The sequence below is a fragment of the Medicago sativa genome, chromosome 7, assembly GCF_051527215.1.
Source record: "Medicago sativa cultivar Bolivia chromosome 7, Bolivia_mono, whole genome shotgun sequence".
In the NCBI taxonomy this organism is placed as follows: domain Eukaryota; kingdom Viridiplantae; phylum Streptophyta; class Magnoliopsida; order Fabales; family Fabaceae; genus Medicago; species Medicago sativa.
In genome coordinates, this window is record NC_140755.1 from 36,315,061 (window position 1) to 36,330,062 (window position 15,002).

Genomic DNA, 15,002 nt, shown 5'->3' on the forward strand with positions numbered 1-15,002 from the left:
TTGAGAATTTAGTCTGCTATACAGATTCGCTTCTTTCAGTAACACTGCTATCCAACAGTACATCTCGCTTTCATGCGTATGCGGTTTTAATCCAAGATATTCAAGACCTGCTTTCCTCAAGAAACTTCTCCATCCATCATTGTTTTAGAGAAGGAAATCAATGTGCTGACTTCATGGCAAAGCTTGGAGCAACTTCGAACGAAGAGTTTGTGAGACATGCATCCCCTCCTTATGATCTTCTCCCTCTGATCAGACTAGACGCCATGGGAACTTCGTTTCCTAGAGCTTAGGCTTGTTTTTTTTTGTTTTTTCTTTTTTGTTGTTGCTTTTCCTCCTTTTTTAGCTTTGTAACCAAAAAAAAACAATTTCAAGTTATCCCACGAATTCAGTTTGTGAAATAATAAATATTATAACGTGTGCTTAGTATGATTTTTTTTTAGGGAGTGTGGTTAGTATGATGTAAAAAAAAAAAACACAACAATGATAGGTAGACACCCTTAATGTGTACACCGCTTTGTACCACTCTGAAAAATTTCAGTTAACCCAATATATGGTCTGTGTGACCACATTTTTTTAGTGCGTGACCACTATTTATTTGGTTAATTAACTAAGTGGAAAAATAGTGATCGCACGCATTTTATAGTTGCGTGATCACATTTTTCAGCTTCTAAATGCTGAAAAAATAGTGGTCACGCAACTGAAAAAATGTGGTCAAAGAGACCATATATTTGGTTAACTGAAATTCTTCAGAGTGGTACAAAATGATGTACACATTAAGGGTGTCTATCAATCTTTATTCAAAAAGAAATAGTTATGCTTAATATGACATTCTACAATAAAGTGTAATTACCACCATAAGATTGATTTTAAGTGGTAAGCAATTTTGATAACTTAAATAAGTGATCGTGAATTATTGAAAATGCTATAAGCTATTTTCCTTTTTTTTCAAAAAAAAAAAAAAGAGTTCAATCTTCAGCTATTGCATACAAAAAAAATAATAATAAAGTTGAGAGGGGAGAATTGATCTTAAATGCGAACTAATTTCTCAATGAAGATTAATCAACAATAACTTTATACAATTTTCAAAACATGTATAACATTTCTAAAAATTTGAAAAGTATCAAACTTTATTTTAATTAGTTTTAAAAATGGGTTATTTCTAATTTGTCTTTTATATTTCCTCTATCGCAATTGTTTGCAACACAAGTCTTCAATTTCCTTGTTAGGAATTTAAAATAAACAAATGCTTTAAAACTAAATACTTTCAAAAAGCAAACAAACCCTTATTAAACATGTATTATACATTTTCTCTACTAAACCTTTGTGTAATGTGCATAGCTAGTTATGCACTCGTCAAAAGAAGAAACATTGATATGTAAGCCATCAACATAGTGCAATATTAATTTGATAGGAAACATTTTAATATCATAATTAAAGTGTCATAATTTTCAGAATAAAGTATTGTGTCTTGATAATGAGTAAAAGTAACACATTTCTATTTCCAACGCATTGATTACATATATTTTCATAAAATATTACCATTTAGAGGTTCTTGTTTTTGTGAGGGAACCATTTAGAGGTTCTTAAAGAGCGTCCCAACGACACTCGTTAACATTTCCCTTAAGTATTTAATGGAGGCATTTGAGGGACAAAATAGTGGTACATACAGACAGAGCAAGAAATAATTTTGACAATGGTTAATAGGTCTTTACCCCCCTGTAATATAGGTCATTTCCAGTTTTCCCCCTATAAAATTTTCTTTTTTGATTTACCCCCCTGTAAAAAAAAATTGTTTTGATTTACCCCCATAATAGGCCAAACAAAAACGAAAATTTCTTGAAAAAAATATAAAGTTGGTTTTTGCTTGATCTACTAGGGGGTAAATCAAAACAAATTTTTTTTATAGGGGGTAAATCAAAGTCAAAAATTTGCAGGGGAAAACCGAAAATGACCTATATTACAGGGGGGTAAAGATCTATTAACCCTTTTGACAATTGCAAAAATGTCCTTCAGAATTTGGTGAGGTCAATAAAAAGAATTTTGATTGTCATTTTAAAAAAAAATAAATATCGATTGTATTTTATTTTTAAGAAAAGGTATCGATTTTATAAGAGTGTAAATATATACCATACCATACGTATATATTCCCCTTCCTTTAAGAAAAAAAAAACTAATATTCTCGCTGGTGCTCAAAACTAATAAGTATATATTCCCCCTACACTTCAGTATTCCCTTGAACCCCTTCCCAAATTTGTCCTTATGTCTTGCACTAACAAGCATGAATAAAGAAACAATTTAGTTTGCCCCTTAAATTCAAATAAAGTTCAATGAATTTGGGCATTAACTAAAAAACATAAATAAAGAAACAATGTTTATAACACATAAAGAAAACCGCAATGATATTAGGCATTAGCTCCTATAAATAGATCAACTCTCACACTCTCTCAACACACCAACATCACTCCTCTCCCTCTCTTTCAAGGTTGCCTTCTCTTAAACCAAAAAAATGGCCAAAACTCTAGTATTGCTTTTTGTCTTTCTCCAAATAACCTCTTTCATAGCTTTTGCTGAAGAGCTAGAAACTTTTCATCACAAACCAGCAACTCCACTTCATCCTCCAACTAAGTCACCGGTTCATAAACCATTAGCTAGCCCACCTCACCACAACCACTCACCATCCCATTCACCTTCTCATATTCACACTCCTTTACATCCTCCTCACCCTGCTAAACCCCCGACCCATAACCACCATCAACATCAACATCATTCACCATCCCCTAGTCCATCTCATGTTCACACTCCTTTACATCCTCGTCACCCTGCAAAACCCCCAACCCATCACCACCACCATCATCATCATCATCATCACTCTCCCGCACATGCCCCTATTAAGCCTCCGGTTCACACTCCTTTACATCCTCCTCACCCTGCCAAACCTCCAACCCATCAACACCACCAACATCACTATCCATCCCCTGCCCCTTCCCATTTTCACACTCATTTACATGCTCGTCATCCTGCAAAACCCCCCACCCCTTATCATCATCACTCTCATGTTCATGCTCCTATTAAGCCTCCAGTTCACACACCTTTACTTCCCCCTCACTATGCTAAGCCTCCGACTCACCACCATCATCACGCCCCAGCTCATGCCCCTACTCACACACCTCTTGTTTCAAGAAACTTGGCCACTGTTGAAGGAGTTGTTTATGTCAAATCATGCAACCATACTGGTGTTGACACCCTAAAAGGAGCTACACCACTTCTTGGTTTGTTTCTCAACTTTATATGCCTCAACTCTATTTTATTTTATTTGTCTTTTTATTTTAAAAAGTATTTTCTTTTATTTTTATTTTTGTTTTTCTACTATCTTTTGTCATGTGGAGCATTGCCTACAATCTTGCATGAAGAGTCAAAATATATAAGTAATATATTATGTCAAATTTAGTTTATTTTTCACACATTCTTTTGGCTTAATATTTGATGTACAATGTAGATAGATCTAAAAATATTATTACAACCATAGATCTAATATATTGTGTCTGTGTATATACATTTTGTTTGTGTTTTTTTCATTGACATGACAAGGTTGTAGAAGAATACTTCCATAGTTACACCATTGTTATGACAAGGTTGTAGAAGAACTTCATTAGTCACACAAACATAATAACACGTCATTATATTTGCCTATAAAATAACACATTATTTAATTATTTCAAAAAAACATTTTATTTAATTATTTTATTTTCTACCTTTTTTATTAGTGTGTGTCCAAATTGTTATGTATTATTTCATAAGAGTTTTGACCAAAACCTTCTCCAACGTTATGGGTTATTTGTTGCTAAAAGACAATTAAATTGTTATGTTATTTGAAAAATTGAAGGTGCCATTGTGAAGCTCCAATGCGACAACGCCAAACACAAGTTTTTCCTTAAAGCTAAAACTGATAAGAAAGGCTACTTTTATATCGGAGGCCCAAAGAACATTGCAGGTTATTCAACTCGCCATTGCAAAGTTGTTTTAGATAGTGCACCACAAGCACTAAAACCCTCAAATCTTCATGGTGGTCTTACCGGAGCTCTTCTTAAGCCAGTGAAACAATCAGTGTCTAAGAGGGTTTCTTCAAAACTCTACACTGTTGGACCGTTTGCATTTGAGCCCAAATGTCATCATTGAGGGAAATATCAGTGATTTAAGTTGACATAAGTTTCTTTTAGGGTTTAGGCCTTTGTTTTAACTCTGTGTTAAAATATGGTGTTTGGATCTTGAATATAATAAGAAAACGGTTTATCGCACTTGTTTACTCTAATCATTATTACCCACCGCCGCCCTTCTCTTTTGGGTTGTTTTTAAGTCGCCATACCATCTCCCTATTTTTGTTGCTTAGAAGTTTTCTTATTTTTGCTCTATGGCATTTTGTTTTGGTCGTTGTTATGGCTCAGCTATTTTTCCTGGTAGATCATTACTTTTTTTTTTTTTTATCTATTTACCTCTTATTCAAATACATATATCTTGTGCTTGGATTTGAGTTTTTCCAATTTATCTTTGCCGATATTAAAAAAGACAACATGTGATTCCTCTTGTATAAGGCACAATATATGTTCTCATCACTCAACTCAGTTCAGAGGAAGTAGAAAATTACATTACATGACCGTTATATTATTTTGGTACAAATCTAAATGTATTTTACTTTGACTTCATATAAAAATCTAGTACAAACAAATATTTAAAAGAATTAAGATAACATCCTATCTTATATAAAAGAAGAAATCGAGCAATGCAAACGAAGAGGAGGTGTAGAAAATTAGATACATAACCGTAGAAATATTTTGAAACAAATCTAAACATATTCTACTTTGATTTCCTTGATTGCCTTCATAAGTATTGAGTTGGAGTTCTTAGAGCAATCATGGCTTTACTTCCTAACACGAAGGAATTTAATTTATGTAAGTTTACTACAAAGAACAAATAAATATGGTGGTAGAAAGTGTAGAAAATGCACCAATTATCTTGTTTACATTGTTGCACAACTTGAATATGCAAGATATGATCTTACATCAATGTGAATGAAAGTGTCAAGTGGGGGAAAGAGATGAAAATATATGTGTGTGTTAAGTAGTGGTTAGAAAACGTTGTACTAAAATTGAAAAATTAAGCTAAAATATTAAACACTATTTATTTTTGTGTGTATAGGTTGCATTTGCAAGAATATTAAGGGACATGTACATTGATCACATTATAAGTAATTGAATTTTGATTGAATCATTTTTATTTATTTTATTAGTGTGGGTTATATTTGCAAAAATATTAAAGGACATCTTGTAAGTAAATAGAGATTGTTTGAATAATTTTTAGGTGCATCTACAGTCAATTTTATAAGTTTAATAGTAGATCAAGAAAAATGTCAACTCAGCTAAACTTTTTATTAAAAAAAATGGATGCAAAATAAAGAATATAAAAATAATAAAAGTTTTATCCCACACAGTGATAAGAGTAACATATTACATACCCATCAAAGAAAATGAATAGAAAGGGAATGAAATGGAAGATAAATTAACATTCAGTGGTATAATGTTAGAGTAAATAATTGGTGGAAAACACAATTTTCAATGTAACCACAACTACCTTTGCAAATAAGAGATTTTCTTTTAACAAAATTCTCCTATTTCCAAAACCTGCACATACTATATATAAAAAATAAAAGAAGGAATTCCATTGTAGGAAATGAAAGAGGGAAGTATGAAAATAAATATTTTGACAGAAGGGAAGTATGAAAATGAAAACTAAAGAAAATGGAAGGGAGAGAAAGAGACACGTGAGCAGTGGCGGAGCCAGAATTATTATAATGTCTGGGCAAAAAAAGTTGCAACACATTCAGAGGGGTTTACATAAGAAATTGTAAACAGATAATCAAGAAATCTAAAGAAATTGTCCCAATTTATAGGGGTTTATATAAGAAATTCAAAGGATTTTACATAAGAAATTGCAAAAAATTTGGGCTAGAGCCCAGACAACTGCTCAGACTAGCCGGGCCTTGAAACCGTCCCTGCACGTGAGTAGTGGTTAGTAATCAAAGGAATAAAAACAATTAATTAAAAGATGTAATTGAAATGGCCTATACAACAGTATTAGTTTTTTATATGCAAATTAAAAATGAGTAGAATAGCAACAACTAAGAAATGTAACCGGAACTACGTTAGAAATAATTTTTGCCGCCGCTCCTAGGGTTAGCGCCGCCGCTCCCCCTTGTGAGGGATTTTGCCGTTCGTTGAGAATCTGTCTCCCCTGAACGTGTTTGTTGTGGCCTTGTGCTATTTCCTTCGATATTACTCCTTTTTCATAAAGATGAAGATGACGATGATTATCTTGCCTTCTCGATCATGTCCTTTGTGTTGTGAGTGATTTCTTTCATAGTCAGCGCTGTTGTTACATGTGCCATATCTGTCCATAGTATTCTTTTCCTCATAGATAAAGATTATGCTAGTTCCATTGCCTTCTTCGATCATGTGCTTTGTCTTGTTGCAATTGCCGTCATCTATATTTTCATACAAGGTATAATCCTTTTATTACACATCTATCTTTCTAGAAATTAAGGATTGCTTCAAGTTCTTTATTCATACAATTAGTGGTTTTGGGGATTGCATTTGGTGGTGCATACTATGAATAACCTAGTGATTGATGAAATTGATGCCACGAGTTGATTTGTTTGAAGGTTTGTATCAAATTTTACTTAAAGAAGATGAGGAGAGTTTCCACTACGGATATTGTTATTGATGATACTGCCATGTCTTTGTTGAATACCGTTGAGAGTAATGAGTATAATAGGATGGAATTGTCGAGGTTTGGGGAACCTGAGCGTGGTTCCAAAATTAAAATATTTAGTCCGCTACTATAAGCCAGACGCCCTTTTCTTAAGTGAGACGTTAGTCCACTCGAATAAAACAGAAGCTTTTCGCTATTTGCTTGGTTTTGATAATTGTTTTTCTGTTAGTAGCAATGGTCGAAGTGGTGGCTTAGCACTATTTTGGCGTAACTCTTTTGCATCATTTTGGCTTAGCACTACACCATTTTTCAGTTTAGGCAACGGCACAAAACCGTGGCTATAAGGGTCAAAACCGTAGCCAAAACGAACACACCACGGATATCCGTGCGTGGTATATACGGCCGTTGCCTATTCGTATAGGTCACGGTTATTTCACTTTAAGCCACCAAATGCTACAACCGTCGCCTAAATGTATGAAGAGGCCACGGATTAGCTAATCGCTTTAGACCACGGTTTTGTTTAGGCCACGGCTTGCAGTCACAGTTTTAGGCCACGGTTATTCCTAAAGCCACGATGCAAAACCGTGGCAAAAAGGAAACTTTTTTTTTTAAAAAAAAGTATACATTACTAGCGTATCCCCCATATACCCTAGGGTGATGTTGGATTTTTCAAAATAATAGTAGCCTAGCCCTTGATTCTGCACATACATTTTATATAAGATACTCCTAATGTCTTTTTATCAAGATGCACACAATAATTAGATTTTTTTCAATTTGAATACATCAAATACTTCAAACAACAATCTTGAAATTATACAAGTATTTTAATAAGTACATGCCAAAAATAACATCTAAATGTTTAATGAAGTGGTTACATCTTAAATCAAAATTATAATCGATTGACAATACACTTCAATTTATACTAGACTTTTGACACCTAAACTTCAAGACTTTCAACATGCTAATGAGCCCAAGGCTTTTTGCAAGTGCTGAATGAATTCTTTCTTGAATAAATAAAGAATAAATAACGAGGAAAAAAATATAAACTTACAGTCATGATAGTTAAAATTAATTAGCTACAATATACTCTTTTTCCAATTAAACTCGTCTAATTTTCTCCCAAGTCTCCAAACCGTATCTTCTTGCGAATCTCCGCACCTTTGTCTGCAACATAAAAAATAAGATCAAATAGAAGAATATCAATTGAGACCAAGCAGTCCAGAAACGCCCTTACTCACTTTTTCAATTAGCATAGGACAATGCAACCTACAAAATTAAATATAGATCGTTTTGTAGAAGGTAATAGCCTCACCATTCAAATACAAGATTTTGGTAAGACATGACATTGAACGAATCAATTTTAACTGTGGAAAACAATAATTGTAATGTTAAATCAGGAATAAATGTACATACTTTTCGGTTAAAGATTAAATGAGGACGCATAATTGTTTGCTCCTCTTCTTGAGAAAATTGTTATCTCTTAATGAGATCTTAAATAGTTGGTGCACATTACTCTATAACTACTTCAAGATAGTTAAGAACCACAAAATTGCAAAAGAAAAAATGAACTATGAAGAATCTATAAAGGATGGATATTGACAAGACACTAACACTACTAATAAAAAAAAACAAAGGACACCGGCACACCGCTGCATATATATTTAGTTCCCTAATATATATATATATATATATATATATATATATATATATATATATATATATATTAATTTAGTTATATAGGTATCAAACATCGGTTCAAGGAGTGTCAAAGTAAAGGAAAAAAACTATTTTATTTTGGGCACTTACATGACTTGTCCGACACATGTAGTACAAGTGTCAAACAAGTGTCGGACACCACGACACGTCTAGATAGTAGGAATATTTTTTCTGCTCATTCCTATTAGAAAATTGTTAGGAAGAACCCAATATGCCCATTAACAAGTCATTGGGGGTGAACACTCAATCCACATGTTAACTTATATATGATGCTACGTGTTTCTTAACCACTTTATGTTAAACTATAAACAAATTTAGTCCAGAATGAACAAATAAAGTATAGACTTTCTAACATTCATTTGAAAAGTGTAAAGAGTACACATGTCATCATAATTATCTAACCTCAAGCAAAATCATCTCAAGCCTAGTTAAAAAATTTCATCCCTATTCCATAGTTACCATTAGTGAACGATTGTGACTCACTCCTCGTCATTTATTAAACTCATCTTTTAACATTAAGACTAGAGAAATTATCCAAATTAAGACACTTGAACCAAACTCATCAACATCAGTATCTTTTTCAACATAAAAAAAATCATGATGTAGCTATCATATCAACACTAGGAACAATTCCAGAAGTTATAAAATAACTTAATCCTACACAACTAAAACCTCTAATACATTTGTTAATGTTATACAACTTTTAAGCAACTATCAACAAACCCAAAATACCCGCTCATAAACTTACGCTCAAAATAGAATTTGTTTATTGTATAAAAATAACCTAAAAATTCCAATTTTAGATTCAAGAAAAAAGGGAAAATTAGAGTAACAAAATAAAATAAAATAAAAAAACTCAGTTTTTAGGTATAAATGAGATAAGATAAACATTCAATTGAACATAACAGTCCAAGTCACACAAAAATTGTCAAGATCAAAGCCAATTTCAGATTATATAGAAAATGAAATTTAGGGGTTCATTAGGAATTTAAATTTTTTTGATTTTCAAGTATAAACTGAGCAATTTAAGGAAGGAGGAGACTTACCCTTGAATTGAAGATGACCACAACGCCGTACAAACTTCGACACGGTGGTTCTATCAAATTAGTGTGCGACGAAGATAAAAGGGTGAAAATGATGTGCTAAAAATGAAGCTCTATTTAGTTCAATGGAAAGCTTGTGTGAAGAGACAATAAAAATGGTCTTAATTTCTCCTATCAATGCATGTGGCGGTCGGAAGTGCATGGAAAGGAGTATGTTGGCGGTGTGGTTATGAAGAGAGAAAGGGGCTTAGTTTTTGTGGCTCTCAAATTGTGTTCTACTGTATCGATGGAGATAACAAAAGAAAAGAAAAAAATAAAACAAAAAGGATAAGTGGGTGGGGTTAAATTTTGAGAAGGCCATGAAAGATAAAAGATATAAATTATATAATCATTATTGTGTGGTTAGTATATCATGAACGTGTAACATGAAAGATGGAATGTGAGAAATAGAAATAAATAATTATTTTATTTTATTAGGTGTACTCTTAATTAAGAGTTCAATAGTGGTGGGTTGACGGTTCTAAATAATTTTGTACACATAACCATTCAAAAAAATTTAGAATTGTTATATCAATTAATATTTTTAATTTACGTGACAATATAGAATGTTTTGATTGCTCATACGTGTAAAGTTTTTTAAATTGTCAACCCACCACCATTAAACTCCTTAATAATGGTTGAGATTCCATTTTTTCAAATAAAATAAAATGTTTTGATTGGTCGTATGTGCAAAGTTTTTTGAACCGTCAACCCACCACCATTAAACTACATAATAATGGTTGAGATTCCATTTTTTAAAATAAAATAAAATAAAACAAAATATCTTTAAATTAATAGGATTAAAAAGAGAAAGCTTCTAGAAATAAATTATATCAAACTAACGGAAAGATGGACTCTCACGTGTATGTCTTACCGCTCTTTTTATTGCGCTAATGCTTGTAAATTATGAACGGTATTTTATATAAAATTTTGATTTTGATTAAAATTACAAGTACAAACATTTGCGACTTTCAAATTGTAACAAAACTTTTGTCAATAATAATTTTAATTAAAATTTAAAATAATATTTTTAAAGGATAAAATAACACAATAAATAGTGCAATGAAAGTGTAAAATATATATACCTATAATTTTAATCTAAATTAAAATTTCATAAAAACTATTGTTCGTAATGTACACACATTAGCGCAATAAAAAGAGCAATCAGATGGACACAGAGTGTCCGCCTGAACGCTAGTAATAATATATATATATATATATATATATATATATATATATATATATATATATATATATATATATATATATGTCCCACGAAAATAAAACTACTCGACTATAATATGAAAAATAATTTTTTAGGGGTATAATATTAACAATATTCTTTACAGTACACAATATCAACAATATTATACACTATAAAAAATTTATTTTAATCTTATTTGCCAAATATACTTTATCATAGTATATTTTTTTTAGGTGTTTATTGTAGTCAGGGTTGGCCTAAGTTTAAGCCACCCAAGTAAGGACTCTAGGCCTCAAGATTTTGGATTAAAAAAGTGCTTAAAAAGTTAATTTAGCTATAAATATTTTTTTTGATTGATTTTTATTTTGTGGTGGTCGAGGTTCGAACCCTGGACCTTGCATATATTATGCATTGTCCATAGCAATTGAGCTAAGTTCACGAGGACTTAGCTATAAATATATAATATGACTTATTAATAATCAATATTATCTAGCATAATTGGTCAATTTTAGGGCCTCAAATTCTTTTGGTCCTAAGTTCAAATCCTAGAATCAACAAAACTTGATTTATTATGCTATTACTTAGCATTGTGTTAATTTTTTAAATTTCAAACGACCTCATTATAAAATTTGCTTTAGGCCTCTTGATATGTTGGACCGGCCCTAATCATAGCATATTCAAATTGAGATCTCTTTTTATTAAGGGTAAATTACACAAGAGATGTTTTTTTAAGTTATTTAAATAAGTTGGTCCTTTAAGTTTTTTTCGTACCACTTATATCCTTTGAGTTATTTAATTATTATAAGTTGATCCTTTAAGTTTGTTTTGTGCCACTTAGGTCTTTTAAATTATTTAATCGTAAAAATTTGAGGAATTTCAAATCATAAAAACAATTTTACATTATAAATGATTAGGATTGGATCCAGCTCAAGCTATTTGTGCTCGTGCAGGATCTCTTCTTACTAGTTGGAGGAATGCTCAGACTATTCGTCATCCTATCCCTCAGCATCCCGCTACCTCGAATGACTTGAAGTGGATTAAACCAAGTCCCAGCAGATTTAAATGTAATGTTGATGCGGCCTTTTCTCAAGCTCGGAATCGGGTTGGCATTGGTGTGTGTGTTCGAGATGATGAAGGTCGTTATGTGTTAGTGAAGACTGAATGGATGACTCCGCTCCTTGATGTGGATTTGGGTGAGGCTTTAGGTTTATTATCAGCTATGTACTAGGTTCGTGATCTGCAGCTGGATATTGTGGACTTTGAGCTTGATTTCAAAACTGTGGTAGATAGTCTTTATGGTAGTAAAAGTGGCGTCTCTACTTTTAGCTCAGTAATAAATGATTGTAGACGCCTATTAACTTCTGATTTAGTAACCTCTGATGTTAGGTTTATTCGGAGACAAGTCAACGAAGTCGCTCATAGCTTTGCTAGAGTGGATTTGCGTCATGCTAGTTTCCATATTCATATTAGAATTCCATCTTGCATCTCTACTATTATTATGCATGAAATGCAATAAGTTTCTTCTTGTCAAAAAAAAAAACCTTCAAAAATATAAAAATTCATATTAAATTCATGTTTTGTTAAAAAAATTCTAATTTTTTTTGGGAGATATTCTTATAATATTATGAAATTTTTAGTAAAATTTTATTCAAAAATATGAATTCTACATATGAGTTCACTTTAAAGGATGAACCAAAAGTGAAGATGAAAAATTTTAGAGGGACTAAAAGTTGAAGAAATTTTTTAGAGGGACTAAAATGAAATGTTGATATATTTATAGAGACAAAAAACATATTTAACGTTGATATTTATAGGCACTTGACAAAGTACTAATATATTGGGGTGCCTACTTCGTTGCTACTATCTCTATCCCCTTTAATGTTATTTTGCTCCTAATTTAGTAAAAAAAAATATTATATTTTATTTAATTTTTAAATCAATGATTTAGTTGTAGTTGATTATTAAACCTTCAAAATTAGGAAGATAAATGTGTTTAAGATATATGTGACATAATATTTTTAGCCCACAAAAAAGAAAAGGAAAATTCGTAGGTTATGAAATATTTTGTTTCCTTAGATTGCAAATATTATTAGCAACGGTTATTAAGTGTCGCATAATATTTACCAAAACCGTTGCAAGAATAATTTTACGCCACGCTTTTATAGATGCAGCCTATTCAAAACGAAAAGGCACGGTTCTGAATCATGGTGTAAATAGCAACTCCCAAAATCCGTTGCCTAAAAGGAATAGGCAACGGCTACGTTATTCCAACGGTTTTAGAGTCGTGGATAAATCTAAATAGGCAACGGATTTATACTGGTCACCTGACAATGTATAGAAACCTGCCAACGTGTATAAATCCGCGGCCTATACACCTTTAGGCAACAGTTATTCAGCCGTGGGCTAAATTTTCGTTGCCTAAAGCCTAAAATGGTGTAGTGTCCCCCTTGTGAGGGATTTTGCCGTTCGTTGAGAATCTGTCTCCCCTGAACGTGTTTGTTGTGGCCTTGTGCTATTTCCTTCGATATTACTCCTTTTTCATAAAGATGAAGATGACGATGATTATCTTGCCTTCTCGATCATGTCCTTTGTGTTGTGAGTGATTTCTTTCATAGTCAGCGCTGTTGTTACATGTGCCATATCTGTCCATAGTATTCTTTTCCTCATAGATAAAGATTATGCTAGTTCCATTGCCTTCTTCGATCATGTGCTTTGTCTTGTTGCAATTGCCGTCATCTATATTTTCATACAAGGTATAATCCTTTTATTACACATCTATCTTTCTAGAAATTAAGGATTGCTTCAAGTTCTTTATTCATACAATTAGTGGTTTTGGGGATTGCATTTGGTGGTGCATACTATGAATAACCTAGTGATTGATGAAATTGATGCCACGAGTTGATTTGTTTGAAGGTTTGTATCAAATTTTACTTAAAGAAGATGAGGAGAGTTTCCACTACGGATATTGTTATTGATGATACTGCCATGTCTTTGTTGAATACCGTTGAGAGTAATGAGTATAATAGGATGGAATTGTCGAGGTTTGGGGAACCTGAGCGTGGTTCCAAAATTAAAATATTTAGTCCGCTACTATAAGCCAGACGCCCTTTTCTTAAGTGAGACGTTAGTCCACTCGAATAAAACAGAAGCTTTTCGCTATTTGCTTGGTTTTGATAATTGTTTTTCTGTTAGTAGCAATGGTCGAAGTGGTGGCTTAGCACTATTTTGGCGTAACTCTTTTGCATGTACAGTACTTAATTATTCTGCTAATCACATCAATGTAGAAGTTAATGATTTGAATAAGGGAAAATGGCAATTCACTGGTTATTATGGGTTCCCCGAGGGTAGTAGAAGGCGTGCTTCATGGGATTTCTTGAGAAATCTTGCGAATAATACCTCTCTTCCTTGGTGTATTTTAGGTGACTTTAATGATATTCTTGATGCTCGTGAAAAAAAGGGGGGTGCTATTCGTCCTAGATGGCTTATAAATGGTTTTAGGCAAGCGGTGTCCGAGGCGGGGTTAACTGAAGTTTTCATGAAAGGTTATCCGTATACTTGGTTTAAGAGTTTAGGAACGCCTAGAGCTGTTGAGGTCAAGCTAGATAGAGCTCTTGCAAATGCAGATTGGTTTCACATGTTTCCTAATGTTATGGTTGAGAATTTAGCGGCACCGGTTTCAGACCATTATCCACTTCTCTTAAAAAAGGAGGAGTCCCAACGTATTTGGGTTCCTAGGCAATCTTTCAAGTTTGAAAATGCTTGGTGTGTGGAACAAGGAATTTATGATATTGTCTCTGACAGTTGGTCTTCTAGTGCAGGTATGCAGGTTACTGACAAGCTTGTAGTTTGCGCAAATGATCTCAGCTCATGGAATAAGGCAAACCGAAATGGTATTAAGCAAGAACTTGATGATTGTCGACGTGAATTGAATCATTACCGCAACCAAGGGGCAGCGGCTGATCCAAACACATTGACAAACTTGCGAAAGCGTATGACGCACCTGATGTTTCAAGAGGATAAGTATTGGCGGCAACGAGCAAAGACTCATTGGTACCGTGATGGTGACCTTAATACTAAATTTTTTCATGCTTCAGCCATGTCTAGAAAAAAGGTAAATCGTATTAATTTTTTGGAAAACGATGTGGGTGTCCGAGTTTCAGATGAACAGGGTATGCGCCATGTAACATCCCGCTTGTCAGCTAATCAAAAGTTCGTCTGATGAATGTGTCAGAGGACAA

The 15,002-nt window shown here is 32.9% G+C and overlaps 2 protein-coding genes and 1 long non-coding RNA gene across 3 annotated transcripts; 2 read left to right on the top strand and 1 right to left on the bottom strand.

Annotated features, from left to right (window-relative positions):
• The first annotated feature begins 2,506 nt into the window (after positions 1-2,506).
• LOC146905967 (uncharacterized) lies at positions 2,507-4,353 on the top strand. Its single transcript, XM_085724084.1, has 2 exons — positions 2,507-3,269; positions 3,884-4,353. Exons 1-2 carry the CDS (start codon positions 2,507-2,509, stop codon positions 4,174-4,176), a joined length of 1,056 nt encoding a protein of 351 aa, XP_085580210.1. The 3' UTR covers positions 4,177-4,353.
• A 3,163-nt stretch (positions 4,354-7,516) lies between these two features.
• LOC146905968 (uncharacterized) lies at positions 7,517-9,862 on the bottom strand. The gene is made up of 2 exons (XR_015017922.1): positions 9,525-9,862; positions 7,517-7,926 (listed from the first exon to the last, which is right to left on the bottom strand). It is a non-coding gene; the product is annotated as an uncharacterized LOC146905968 (long non-coding RNA).
• A 3,842-nt stretch (positions 9,863-13,704) lies between these two features.
• On the top strand, positions 13,705-14,983 carry LOC146905969 (uncharacterized). The gene is made up of 2 exons (XM_085728691.1): positions 13,705-13,805; positions 13,960-14,983. The coding sequence occupies exons 1-2, from the start codon at positions 13,705-13,707 to the stop codon at positions 14,981-14,983; spliced, it is 1,125 nt and encodes a 374-aa protein (XP_085584817.1).
• The last annotated feature ends 19 nt before the right edge of the window (positions 14,984-15,002 follow it).

Excerpts from the sequence above, each read along its gene's own strand:
- LOC146905967 (XM_085724084.1), top strand. The coding sequence starts at position 2,507 with ATGGCCAAAACTCTAGTATTGCTTTTTGTCTTTCTCCAAATAACCTCT. Across the intron at positions 3,270-3,883 it reads AGGAGCTACACCACTTCTTG|GTGCCATTGTGAAGCTCCAA; the intron begins GTTTGTTTCTCA and ends GAAAAATTGAAG.
- LOC146905969 (XM_085728691.1), top strand. The coding sequence starts at position 13,705 with ATGAGGAGAGTTTCCACTACGGATATTGTTATTGATGATACTGCCATG. Across the intron at positions 13,806-13,959 it reads AATAGGATGGAATTGTCGAG|CAATGGTCGAAGTGGTGGCT; the intron begins GTTTGGGGAACC and ends TTCTGTTAGTAG.